This window comes from Mauremys reevesii, linkage group 11, assembly GCF_016161935.1.
Source record: "Mauremys reevesii isolate NIE-2019 linkage group 11, ASM1616193v1, whole genome shotgun sequence".
Taxonomy (NCBI): domain Eukaryota; kingdom Metazoa; phylum Chordata; order Testudines; family Geoemydidae; genus Mauremys; species Mauremys reevesii.
Window position 1 is genome coordinate 7,394,617 of NC_052633.1, and position 14,041 is coordinate 7,408,657.

Genomic DNA, 14,041 nt, shown 5'->3' on the forward strand with positions numbered 1-14,041 from the left:
GAGTGAACCTAACAGGCAATGATCAAGTGATCTCTCTCCTGCCATCCATCTCCATCCTCTGACAAACAGAGGCTAGGGACACCATTCTTACCCATCCTGGCTAATAGCCATTTATGGACTTAGCCACCATGAATTTATCCAGCCCCCTTTTAAACATTGTTATAGTCCTAGCCTTCACAACCTCCTCAGGTAAGGAGTTCCACAAGTTGACTGTGCGCTGCGTGAAGAAGAACTTCCTTTTATTTGTTTTAAACCTGCTGCCTATTAATTTCATTTGGTGACCCCTAGTTCTTGTATTATGGGAATAAGTAAATAACTTTTCCTTATCCACTGTCTCAACATCACTCATGATTTTATATACCTCTATCATGTCCCCCCTTAGTCTTCTCTTTTCCAAACTGAAGAGTCCTAGCCTCTTTAATCTTTCCTCATATGGGACCCTCTCTAAACCCCTAATCATTTTAGTTGCTCTTTTCTGAACCTTTTCTAGTGCTAGAATATCTTTTTTGAGGTGAGGAGACCACATCTGTACACAGTATTCGAGATGTGGGCGTACCATGGATTTATATAAGGGCAATAATATATTCTCAGTCTTATTCTCTATCCCCTTTTTAATGACTCCTAACATCCTGTTTGCTTTTTTGACCGCCTCTGCACACTGCGTGGACATCTTTAGAGAACTATCCACGATGACGCCAAGATCTTTTTCCTGACTCGTTGTAGCTAAATTAGCCCCCATCATGTTGTAGGTATAGTTGGGGTTATTTTTTCCAATGTGCATTACTTTACATTTATCCACATTAAATTTCATTTGCCATTTTGTTGCCCAATCACTTCGTTTTGTGAGATCTTTTTGAAGTTCTTCACAATCTGCTTTGGTCTTAACTATCTTGAGTAGTTTAGTATCATCTGCAAACTTTGCCACCTCACTGTTTACCCCTTTCTCCAGATCATTTATGAATAAATTGAATAGGATTGGTCCCAGGACTGACCCTTGGGAACACCACTAGTTACCCCTCTCCATTCTGAGAATTTACCATTAATTCCTACCCTTTGTTCCCTGTCCTTTAACCAGTTCTCAATCCATGAAAGGACCTTTCCTTTTATCCCATGACAGCTTAATTTACGTAAGAGCCTTTGGTGAGGACCTTGTCAAAGGCTTTCTGGAAATCTAAGTACACTATGTCCACCAGATCCCCTTGTCCACATGTTTGTTGACCCCTTCAAAGAACTCTAATAGATTAGTAAGACACGATTTCCCTTTACAGAAACCATGTTGACTATTGCTCAAGAGTTTATGTTTTTCTATGTGTCTGACAATTTTATTCTTTACTATTGTTTCAACTAATTTGCCCGGTACCGACGTTAGACTTACCGGTCTGTAATTGCCGGATCACCCCTAGAGCCCTTTTTAAATATTGGCGTTACATTAGCTAACTTCCAGTCATTGGGTACGAAGCCGATTTAAAGGACAGGTTACAAACCTTAGTTAATAGTTCATAACTTCACATTTGAGTTCTTTCAGAACTCTTGGGTGAATGCCATCTGGTCCCGGTGACTTGTTAATGTTGAGTTTATCAATTAATTCCAAAACCTCCTCTAGTGACACTTCAATCTGTGACAGTTCCTCAGATTTGTCACCTACAAAAGCCAGCTCAGGTTTGGGAATCTCCCTAACATCCTCAGCCGTGAAGACTGAAGCAAAGAATCCATTTAGTTTCTCCGCAATGACTTTATCGTCTTTAAGCACTCCTTTTGAATTTTGATCATCAAGGGGCCCCACTGGTTGTTTAGCAGGCTTCCTTCTTCTGATGTACTTAAAAAACATTTTGTTATTACCTTTGGAGTTTTTGGCTAGCCGTTCTTCAAACTCCTCTTTGGCTTTTCTTATTACACTCTTGCACTTAAGTTGGCAGTGTTTGTGCTCCTTTCTATTTGCCTCACTAGGATTTGACTTCCACTTTTAAAGGAAGTCTTTTTATCTCTCTCTGCTTCTTTTACATGGTTGTTAAGCCACGGTGGCTCTTTTTTAGTTCTTTTACTGTTTTTCTTAATTTGGGGTATACATTGAAGTTGGGCCTCTATTATGGTGTCTTTAAAAAGGGCCCACGCAACTTGCAGGGATTTCACTTTAGTCACTGTACCTTGTAACTTTTGTCTAACTAACCCCCTCATTTTTGTATAGTTCCCCCTTTTGAAATTAAAGGCCACAGTGTTGGGCAGTTGAGATGTTCTTCCCACCACAGGGATGTTGAATGCTATTGTATTATGGTCACTATTTCCAAGCGGTCCTGCTATAGTTACCTCTTGGACCAGCTCCTGCGCTCCACTCAGGATTAAATCTAGAGTCGCCTTTCCCCTTGTGGGTTCCCGTACCAGCTGCTCCATGAAGCAGTCATTTAAAGTATCGAGAAATTTTATCTCTGCATTTCGTCCTGAAGTGAAATGTTCCCAGTCAATATGGGGATAATTGAAATCCCCCACTATTATTGGGTTCTTAATTTTGATAGCCTCTCTAATTTCCCTTAGCATTTCATCATCACTATTGCTGTCCTGGTCAGGTGGTCGATAATAGATCCCTACTGTTATATTTTTACTAGAGCATGAAATTTCTATCCATAGAGACTCTATGGAACCTGTGGATTCGCTTAAGATTTTTACTTCATTTGAATCTACACTTTCTTTCACATATAGTGCCACTCCTCCCCCTGCACGGCCTGTCCTGTCCTTCCGATATATTCTGTACCCTGGAATGATTGTGTCCCATTGATTGCTCTCAGTCCACCAGGTTTCTGTGATGCCTATTATATCTATATCCTCCTTTATCACAAGGCACTCTAGTTCACCCATCTTATTATTTAGACTTCTGGCATTTGTGTACAAGCACTTTAAAAACTTGTCCCTGTTTTTTAGCCTGCCTTTTTCTGATGTGCCAAATTCTTTTTTATGTGACTGTTTATCATCTGATCCGGCCCTTACATTATACTTCTCATTCCCCTGCTCCTGACTATAACCTGGAGATTCTCCATCATCAGATGGGCTATTCTCTATCATCAGCCCATCTCCGTATCCAATATTCCACATTTTGGTCATGTTCATACGACACTCTTGGGTCCGTCAGTACCACCATTGATGCAGGACTCCAATTCCTCCTTGGAATCCGAGGGCCCGGAGATTACATATGGCCCACCACTTCCATTCCGAAGACATGACTATCAGAAGGTCACATGGCACCATGGCAATGCCTTCCCTTACCTTAACCCAGGATCTACTGGTATCTCTGGACTACACTGCTGTAACAATATGGCAGCATATTGGAGCTCATGGCCCTAATATTTACCTTCAGAACTGTCCTGTTCAATACGGGAGGACTCCCCTGTATCACCAACCTGTCCTTTGCCGAGTAGATGCTCAGAACCAGGATTAGATGATACCCTGATCAGCCCACACTGGTGGATCCAGAAGAATGTCCCTCAGTATCGCTGGATGTTATCAATCTCCTTCTCTCCCCCAGACAGCTACCATCAATTTCAAGAGCCTGCTACATAGGATAGCTCATGCCCTCAAAATACCATGGGAAGAGATGCAGAACAAGCCGTGCTACCTATTAGACATTTTGCATTCTTCGATACTGCCCAGAGTGGCCCTACTGATCAATGAGGACATTCTGCAACCTGCACGCACTGTGTGTCAGACCCCGGCCATGTGTGTCCCCAACTGTGAAAGGGGCGGACAAAAGATACTATGTCCCACTCAAGGAATCTGAGTTCCTGTTTTCTCATCCTCCGCCCAACTCCCTGATGAATCAGGTTGCTAAGCAGTTTGGTAAACAACAACACCCACGCTCCACTCCAGCTGACCAAGAGGGCAAGGGGCTGGACCTTCTCGGCCAGCCTCCAGTTCCAGATCTCGAACCATCTGGTGCTAATGGCCATATACGACTCCTTACACTATGGACAGATGGAAAAATTCACAGATAAGCTACCTCAACAGGATCATTTTGAATTCCAAGCTAGTCTAGAGGAAGGCAAGTTGGTCATTAAGGCCGTACTTCAGGCTGCAATTGATTCAGCAGACACATCTTCATCCGTTTTGGCAACTGGAATAGTCATGAGTAAGGCTAGGATTTAGTCAGGGGTATTTTTGGTAAAAGTCATGGACAGGTCACGGGCAGTAAATAAAAATTCATGGCCTGTGACGTGTCCATGACTTTTTTTTACCAAAAGTACCCTTGACTAAATCTCTACTTCTCGTTGCTCTGGGGGGCCCCTGCTGGGCTGGAAGCCCTGCTCCAGTGATGGGGGTTGACTGCCCCCCAGCCGCTGCTTCCGGGGACCGCTCTCCAGATGGTCTCTGGGAGCCCCTGAGGCCAGCTGCTCAGATGGCCCTGAAGTCAGCTGCACCAGCCACTGCGGAAGATATGGAGGTCGTGGAAAATCACAGAATCTATGACTTCTGCAACCTCTGTGAAATAATCGCAGCCTTAGTCATGAGGAGGGAATCCTGTTTACACTCCTCAGGTGGGCTTCAGCAGGGGAAGGGGGGCAGGGCCTCAGGTTGAAGGGGCGGGCAGGGCGCCAGGGGCTAGCTTCCCCGAGCCCGCGATTCACCCACTGCCCATGCTGTTTTGACATATCGCTGCCCCACGAGTCTTCATAAAGGTTTTCTCTATGGTAGCGGGTCACCTCCAGCAACAAGGAGTCCTTGTCCTCCTGTACCTAGATGACTGGCTGCTGGTGTCACGGTCCAGAAAAGAAGCTTGGGAATTGACATCCCAACTTGTTTACTCTTCCCTAAGACTGAGCATCAATGTAGTAAAATCACCTTTGCGCTCTATACAATTCGTAGAATTCATAGGAGCATGCATCAGTGCAGCCTCTGCACACGCCCGTCTGCCAAAAGACGGGTTCCAGCACTTACTGGATCTGATCATCTGTGGTGACGTCAGTCCCTCGGTCTCAGCCAGAACTTGCCTTTCCCTCCTCGCTCACACTGCAGCATGCATGGACGTCCCACCCTTTGCTCATCTACAGCTCCGCTATCTACAACTCTGGCTACAATCTACTCACTCCATCCATGGACACCCCTCTCACCATTCCACTGGAAGTCATCTCTTCCCTTTAATGGTGGACAAACCCTTCCTCCCATCTTCACCGAGTGTTACAGTTATAACGGATGCATCACTCAAGGGCTGGGGCACCCACATGAGACATTGCATGACACAAAGCACTTAGCTTGCCCAAGAAGCCAGGATGCACATCAACATCCTCAAACTACGAGCAGCATGCAAGGCATGCCACACATTCTTAACAGCTGTCTGTTCTTATCATGTCCTGGCCAGGTCGGACAACACCACTGCAGTTTTCTACATAAACAAGCAAGGTGGCACACGGTCCCCAGCACTGTATGCGAAAGCTGCACACCTCTGGAAATGGTGTATGTCATAGCCTATACTCCTGGCCACAGCCTACCTTGCGGGAACCTTGCAGAATGTGATTGCCGATACCCTCAGCAGAAACTTTGCAACTGACCACAAATGAGTGCTGCACAATGCAGTAGTCATGGCTGTTTTTGGCCGCTGGGGAACTCTGACCAGAGACTCTTTGCATCTCACACCAACACCAATTGAATCCAGTACTGCTCCCCACTTGTAGGGGGAACACACTGATCGTTGACTAGTTGGACTGGAACAACGGTCTTCCCTCCACTGCCACTCCTACTACTCATTTTTCGCCAATTCAGATGGGAGAGGGTGACGGTCATCCTGCTTACCCCATATTGGCCTTGCCAGTTCTGGTTCCCTCTTCTTCTCTGCATGTCAGAACATCTCGCGCTCCCACTACCAGTGTTCCCCAGGTTACTTGTGCAATACAGTGGCAAACTCAGACACCCCGATCCAAGGGCACTTCACCTGACAGCTTGTTTTTTGGATGGACGCCTCTGCTAGCACAGGACTGCTTACCAACTGTCTGTGATATTCTGTCCAGTAGCAGAAAGGATTGCCTTGTGGAGTCCTATCAGGCCAAGTGGGCTCATTGCATTGCCTGGGCCCAACATAGAGGTCGTACCCCGGAAGCTGTGGGCATCCCTGTGCTATTAGACTACTTTCTGTCTCTAAAGGCCTCGGGGCTTGCCCTCAGCTCCATCAGAGTGCACGTAGCAATCATTAATGACTCCCAGTCTCTTGTGGAAGGGCATTCCGTCTTCACCCACCCCTTGATTGCCAGATTCTGGAAGGGCCTTGTATGCAAATACCCATCTATCCAGACTTGCTCCTCAGTGCAATCTCAACCTGGTCCTGCCCTCATTAAAGAACCCCCGCCCCCTTTTGAACCTCTGGCCTCTGCTTTCTTTCTCTTCTCTTTAAGAAAGTAGCTTTCCTAGTTGCAATTACTTCTGCAAGGAGGGTTGGTGAACTGGAGGCTAGGATGGCAGATCCCCCTTTCACCACATTCTATAAAGACAAGGTCTCTTTATGCACCTACATCCCAGGTTTCTGCCAAAAGTGGTTTCCCGCTTCCACGTCAACCAACCCTTACACCTACCCACTTTCCCAAACCGCACACCTCGGAGGAATGGCGGCTTCATTCCTTCAATGTCCGTAAGGCCCTGGCCTTTTACCAACAAAGGACAAAACCATTCTGGAAGTCTCCCAGACTGTTTGTTGCTGGAGCAGAGAGAACTAAAGGGCAGGCCATCTCCATCCAGAGAACCTTGAAGTGGGTCTCAGGATGCATTACACTCTGCAATCAACTATCAGGATGGTCCCCACCAGGTGGATCTGGGCCCATTCCAGAAGAGCACAGGCATCATTTACAGCCACGCTTCATGACGTACCCCTTGCGGACCTATGTAGGCAACCAGGTGGAGTTTGGTACACACCTTTTCTTCTCATGCTCTAGTGCATGATTCTGCGATGGACACCTTGTTCGGTGCAGCGGTCTTCCACTTCACAGAGACCAGTCTTCCTGGGACCCTCCTTGAAACTAGGTACTGCTTGTTAATCACCCTCAGTGGAATACAATAGGAGCCATCACTTGAAGGGGAGGTTTCTTACCTGTAACTGAAGGTTCCGGGTGCATGGCACATGTGCATTACCCTCAGTGGAATACAGATAGGAACCACACAGCTTGACGAATCTCCAGTCACATGTAAGTAACCTTTCCTTCTCCCCTAGCTTGCATTTTGTGTGACCATTCTGATTTTGTAGCATGTTATACGTTGACCTCCCAAGATACAGAGCAGTGGAAAATCAGCCCTTTGGTCACCTGGGGCATGCTTAAATACACAATTAGCAAGTGTGGAAGCGCAATGTCATCTTTGCCAAAGTAATAATCAGGTTCCAAATTGATTTACAGCTTCCTAGAAGTACACTGATCTTAGCATTAAGCTGTAGTGAAATATCATTGTCTGGTTTTCTTATAGCCGACAAGCGCAGCGTTTACAGAACGATGTTTTGTCTGAGGGAAAGGTGGCTACTAAGCATCGTAAACCAGAAGTGGCTCTTTCCATCAATGTGGGAATCTTCAGATAGCATTGGACAGGTGACTTGCTGAGTGACCCTTGCCAATGATGTACTGAATTAGAATGGAGTACCTCAACTGGACCGGCAGAGGGATGGTCTTCTCAGAAATGTCCTCCTGACTCTCTGCTGAAACAACTGGCTATAGGATTCAGGACAGCTCTGGATTTCCTGTAATCTATACTGGTGAAGTGCTTTAGCATTCCTTTATCAATGTGGAACTTACTCTCAGGCTAGATAAATGCACTTTATCAATGAGAAAATGGATTACTATAGTACATAATCTTTCAGTGACTATTTTGTAATAATCATATATGTATTTTTATCTGACATTGCTATCCTATACCATTACTACAAAGCTTTTTTTCATGCAGGCATGTAACTTCTAAAAGGAATTGTTTGACTCTTTTGACTTCTGAAATTATTAGATGTTAGGTTTTGTTTACATGCCTGGTTGATAAATCTGAGCTTTATAATAGTTTAAATCAAAATTGGGTTCATGCTCCCCCCTCTCTCTCTGCAGCCATTTTGTCGATATATTTTTTTCTGCAGCACTAGTAATTCCAGCCCAACAGCAAACTGTTTGCAGCCCAACAGCAAACTAATAGTTTTCCATCTGAGCCCTGTAGAGGTGACTGATCTAAACAGTGTGTGTGACATTTCAGTACTTGCCTCCTCTGTTATGTTAAATCTTTCCATTGTGCAGCAAGTCCAAACTCTACTCCTCGCCATATAATGAAGCTCTCTCTGTTAATCAGGAACATGAGCAGAAACTGATTTCAGCATTTCCTTAATCTCCGGAACAAATACACTAAACTGGCCAAAGTAAGGAGCAAATGTGTTCAAAGTCTAAAAAGGTCTGGAGAGCTGCGTCTGTAAATTAGAAATATATTGTCACTGTGCTGTTTTTCTTCTCTAGATGCCTGTTTCTTTTTCATTATACACTAAGTTATTAAAAAGTTTAGGAGAGAAGGAGAGCATTTGATGGAATACTGAACTTTTGTTTTTACTCAGGAAAAGGTTATGTTTATTTTAAGGTAATCAAATTAAATGGACCTTTGTAATTTTGCTTGACTGACTTGATAGCCCTCAATAGGTTAAAAGAAAAAAAAACAGAAAAATGTTTCTCCTTTGGGTGTTGTACAGCTGGTTGTACATCCCCAATAATAAAAGGGGTATGTATAACTGAAACAGAATACAGGGTTGGTTCTAATACCAGCTAAACACTGTGCTGTCCAAGGCTGTTATGGATTATGGTAAATAAAACATTTACTGTATTATTGTAAGACTAGTTCTTGCTCGACGATGAGACTATATCTTTCTACCAATGTGTGTGGTAATTGGGATCATTACAATTAAATTATTAATTCTCAGTATCTTTCTGTAAAATATTTTTCAGTGCTTACAATTACTAAACTCTTTTTTTATATGTTCCCTTATAGTACATGGATCATAATTTCATTTGCAGTCAGGGTCAGTGGTTTCTTCAGAAAGAGTATTGGTGTTAATACATTGAATTAACCAAACACTGGAGCATATATCGTTTGTAATAAACTGTACTTTTTAAACATGTATTAGATTATAGGATGAGAATGGGATATATATAAATTAAAAATAACCACATATCCTTAACTGAACTACAATTAAGTGTTCATCACATACTTCAAGTTTGCCTTTCTCTGTTATAAGGCTGGGAAAACTAATTATCTGATCAGATACACTACAAAACCTTGCAGTCATGGCTGGAAAAACCTCTGTAAACTGTTAAAAGGAAGTGTTCAAACACAATTTCTGAAAAAGAAAGTGAAATGTTTTCATTATAATTAAATTGCTGCTGCCAAAGTGACTGGATACAGTACCTGTATTGATTTAGAGTACGTTACTAAATCTTGTATTGTTTATTTTGTAAGTATAGTAGTCTTAGTAGTAGAAGACTTCATTATGGTGACTATTAAAACTTTGGGAAAAAAGTGGGAAGATCCTGCTATTAAGGTGAGCAGAATTCTACTGTTTTGGACAGAGCTTCAGAGTGACTGAGTCCCCTGCCTTCAGGCTCTGATTCAGCAAAACATTTCAGCATATGTTTGACTTTCAGCATGTGAACAGTCCTAATTCACTGCGGCTGCATATGTGCTTCAAGTTAAGTAGGTGCTTAGGTCCTTTCTTGAATTGGGGCTTTAGTCGGGAGGTAAGGGGATATTTTAATCTCTAGTTATTTGGTTCTACTCTTTATTTGAGCCAAGTGCAGTTGAATTATGTAATGCTGTATTTATGGAAGGATTCTCTTGTAAGGCTTGACAGAGGCCAGCAAAGTTGTCTCTCCCTCAAACTGACCTTGTTTTGCACAGCCTTTTTCCATTTTCCATACATTTTGTTAAGCCACACATTTGTCAGAAGACACTTCACATAATGAGTACCAAGATTCAAATTTGGTAAATAAGGAAAGAATTTGTGTGCTTGCAAGCTATTTCATTGCATTACATTTAATTTGCTGACCTTTTTTATTATTATTCTGTTCCTATGTTGGAAAGTTCTGCTATCCCTTCTCTTTCCATCTTCCTTTAATAAGTATACTTTTCAAAGACATGAAGCTCAGAGAAATTTAGATATAGATTAAGTACTTAGGTGAGTATTGTAGTATGTGCCTTTATTGAAGTGTAGTGTAGCAGTGACTGCACTGAACCAATATTGAGTTATTGTTTTAAATGTTGGCTTGAAAGACATTAAGAAAAGTCCATGGAGGATCAGTCCACAATGAGGATTTTTGTTAAAGGGAAAAATACCTTTTTAAAATTTGAGTTTTCATGATTCCACAATTTGTCACAGTTATGTTCCAATGTGAGGAGAAGCTTTCCTCTTTATTATCCAAGTCTGCTTCAGAAACTGAATAAAGAATTGTTTATATATGTATATAACACATGTTTCACTCATGCTGTCTTTGTAACATATACAGTTTAGATTGGTTACTAACTAATGAACATGGAGAAGGAATAAATGAATGGCTATCCAAAATGTCTGAAACACTGAGCTCCTATTTTAAAATGTATTTTCAACAAGTAAAATAAATACCTTGGCTGAACAGGAGGTGAGATTCTGTGAAAAGAACTATTGATTTTGCTAGTTTTCTTAACGCTCTGAGATGTATAGTATCTAGGCCTGGCTATTTTATATTCATCCCAATTTTCAAACAGACTTACTTCCTAGTAGAACAGTCTGCTCCACACCGGCAGATCTGGGTGGAGCTCCATTGGCTTCTCTCCACTGAGTATTCCTAGGCACATTCCATTGAATGATTGAAGCTTTGTGTGTACTGGTAACTGAAACTGTTAGATTTTCCCCATCTTCAAAAGCGACTGCTAACTTATGACCCCATAAATCTAATTTCCCTGGTATATTTATGTTAATCTGTTCATTCTCTCTCTCAAAAGAAATATCCCAAACCTTCTAGAGGTCAGTGAACCCTTGAACAATAAATAAATAAATAAATAAAAAAGGCTTTTTAAAGAATCAGTTTTAATCTTTTATCTGCCTGATCTCAGTGCAGCCCTGGCGAGACTGCTTCTGGAGTATTGTGTTCAGCTCTGGACACCTCATTATGGGGAAAATGTTGGTTTTTCTTATAACTTCCTACAGTTTGCCTAAGTGATTAGGGAGCTGGTGGAACTCGCTTGTTAAATAACTAGCTTTCTGAGCTCTAATTATTTCTAAGGAATGACCAAAAAGACATTAGATTCTACACATATCTGAAGGAGGTAAACTCCAAGAGGGGAGAAGGAACTAGGGTAGCACAGGGACAAATGTGTGGCAACATTGAGAGAACAAATTCGGGCTTGATTCAGAAGAAACTTCTTGACACTATAGACAATGTGGCAATGAAGTTCTGAATAGGGGGTGAATGGATTTTAGAACAAGGATTGAATGGGTTTGGCTTCCAGTGGGCTTGGTGAGCCAGTAATTTTTGGAGGCTGCCATCATAATACTCCCCTCCTGCAAACTCTCCCCCCGCCCCGAGCCTCTAGGCTTTCAATTAAAATTTATTCCAGTCTTTATTGTAGCAAATACACAGTTCACAATCTGAAGATTATTTAACGTAATGATGTCTGTCTTGAGTCTGCAGACAGCCATAAAGAAGCTCAGAGATGTAAACTGCTCCCATTTACCTCCAGTGGAAAGTTGATGCTGAACCAGAACACTAACGGGATAACATTCACTTTCCCTCTGATCAAAGCAGGCAAGAAAGAAGGATGGCAATCCACCATCAGAATACACATGAAAGAAAAGGAATAATGATAATGATTCGTATGAAGATTTGCAGCACACAAAGTGGTATCTTGTTCTGGTATCTCTTGGGTGAAGCTTTGTTTGTGGGTGGAGCTTATGCAAACCACTACTTCCCCCCCCCCCCCCCCCCTGCATTTGACCCAGGGATTAGGTAACTTTAATTTCATGTGACCTAATCTGTGGATCCAGTGCAGAAAAAAGTAGTGGTACTCACGAGCTCCACCCACAAACAGAGCTCTACCCAAGAGTTGTTCCATCTTTTTCTGTGTGCCTTTCTTAAGGAGTTCTGAACATCTCAGAAAGGAAGAGTTGCTGGGAAGACCACCTCATGCTCTCATCACTAGCAAATCTATAAACCTTTACACCATATAGCTCTTGTTGTAAGTTTTAACTGACCCCCTCAAAAAACCTGATTTTGGTGATCATTAGGGGTTAAATACCTGGCTTTGCTAAAATTCCCTTTCTGATCGTCTAGGAGAATTTATATCAAGTGAGAATAAAAATTGGCCTCCAGCCATCATGCTTGCTTCATCACTGACAGAGAAAAAAGTTTGTTTGAAATAAGTGAACATTGGTTATTCCACTGATTAACCATTTTCTGTCTGCTTTTATTCTGCTACAGTAGCCAAATCTTGGCCATTCTTTCTCCCAGCTGTTGTGAAGTTCCAACCCTTCCTTTCTATAACTGCAGCTAGATGTGATATCCATGCCCTGATCATCTCCTGTCTTCCTTCCAGCTGAAATCCTCTTCCTTACCCATCAATCTGACTGTTATCCACCTCTTTGAATCCTCCACTGCATGGAGGTAACATCTTCTCTTTGCCCTCTATAACTCCACCTCCATCTTTGTATTCAACCTATAATCTGAGTATTGCTTTGGACCCCCCCGCCCCCTCCAGCAATTATGCCATCTTTGATGTCCTCTTCTGCAACTGTCTCCAGGTGGTTTCCCCCCATTAGCAGCCATGCATGGCCCACACAGCCTCCACCCTTTTGTCTTCCAATCCCTCCTTAATTCACATCCTCCGTGATACCCAAAGGATGTGTCAGTGGTCACAGGGTGTAACCAAGTGTGTTAAATGCATTTAGTGGAAAAAAAAAACCCTAAATGTGGCTAGTCTAAGCCAGCAAGTTACCATATGATTGTGCTGCTGAAATGTTGACCTTCCTTAGAAGTTTACACTCACTCATCACGTCGCATCTAAATGTAGATTGTCAACTCTCCAGCGCAGGGGCACCATCTCTGTTTGTGTGGATGCTGTAAAAAATACTTGAATAAACCTAGTTCTTTATTCTCATCCCACAGCTCCCTAGAAATGCTAATGTAATTTAGAGAAGGTTCTTAATGCCAAAAAAAGGGGGGGAAAAAGTTTAATTTCTAAAGAGATTTCATAGGCCTTGTGTTTTCCTCTCAGATGCTTATCGCAGGATCAGGTTCTGTTTTTCTCCTTGAGCACAAGTGTGGGTTTGGTCTGAAAAGTGATCATGTAAACATTACTGTGATGGTTTGAGACATTTGGAATCTATTCTGCCTCTGGGATGATGAATAAAGTCATTAAAGATTCAGCAATCAGAACTTGGTCATGTGTGACCCAAAAATAATCTCTGATTTTCAGATCCTAAACTCGGGTTGCAGGACTGGCAGTTCAATTAAATCGTTATGAATGGAGCAATTTTGATGGGAATCACAGGCATGGCACTACACACTTATTCCAAGTCACTTTTCTGAGCGTAGCCATGCTTATATCAAACAAATAACCATGTAAAGGGTTAAAAAAAAATTGGACTGGAAGAAAATAAATTGAAGATGCTTTTATGTTCTTTGAATGATAGTAAAGACTTTGTGTTTTTAAAAACAGGTAACGTTTCTGAGCCCTACATTAGTCATGGTGGCAATTCACAATGTAATGTGATACCTTGCTCTTACCTCGTGCTTTTCATCAGTAGATCTCAAAGCACTTTACAGAGGAGGTCAGCATCATTATTGCCATTTAATGGAGGGAGAAACGGAGGCACAGCAAGTGATTTTGCCCAAGGTCACCCAGTAGGCTAGTAGGTAAGGGGTAAGTACAAAATTTGGAAAATGTATACAGCTTGCCCTTGTGTGCATTTTAATCTGTTTAGAATTACACATCTTAATTTTTGCTACATGACTGTGAGTATATTTAACCATGGCTGCCTTCTCTCTTGGGCCTTTCTAGCAGAAATGGTCACGTGCAAAGAAGTGAAGAATTTGTA

At 42.3% G+C, this 14,041-nt stretch overlaps 1 protein-coding gene across 5 annotated transcripts in view; it reads left to right on the forward strand.

The window, feature by feature from the left end:
• The window catches only part of USP40 (ubiquitin specific peptidase 40), a 63,524-nt gene extending 52,923 nt beyond the window's left edge, over positions 1-10,601 (forward strand). For all 5 annotated transcript variants that reach the window (XM_039494170.1, XM_039494171.1, XM_039494172.1 and 2 more), the window contains one exon: positions 7,426-10,601. In XM_039494170.1, coding sequence (XP_039350104.1) covers positions 7,426-7,534 — 109 coding nt within the window. In that variant the 3' untranslated portion in view covers positions 7,535-10,601. The remainder of the gene's footprint in view (positions 1-7,425) is intronic.
• Positions 10,602-14,041: the final 3,440 nt, after the last annotated feature.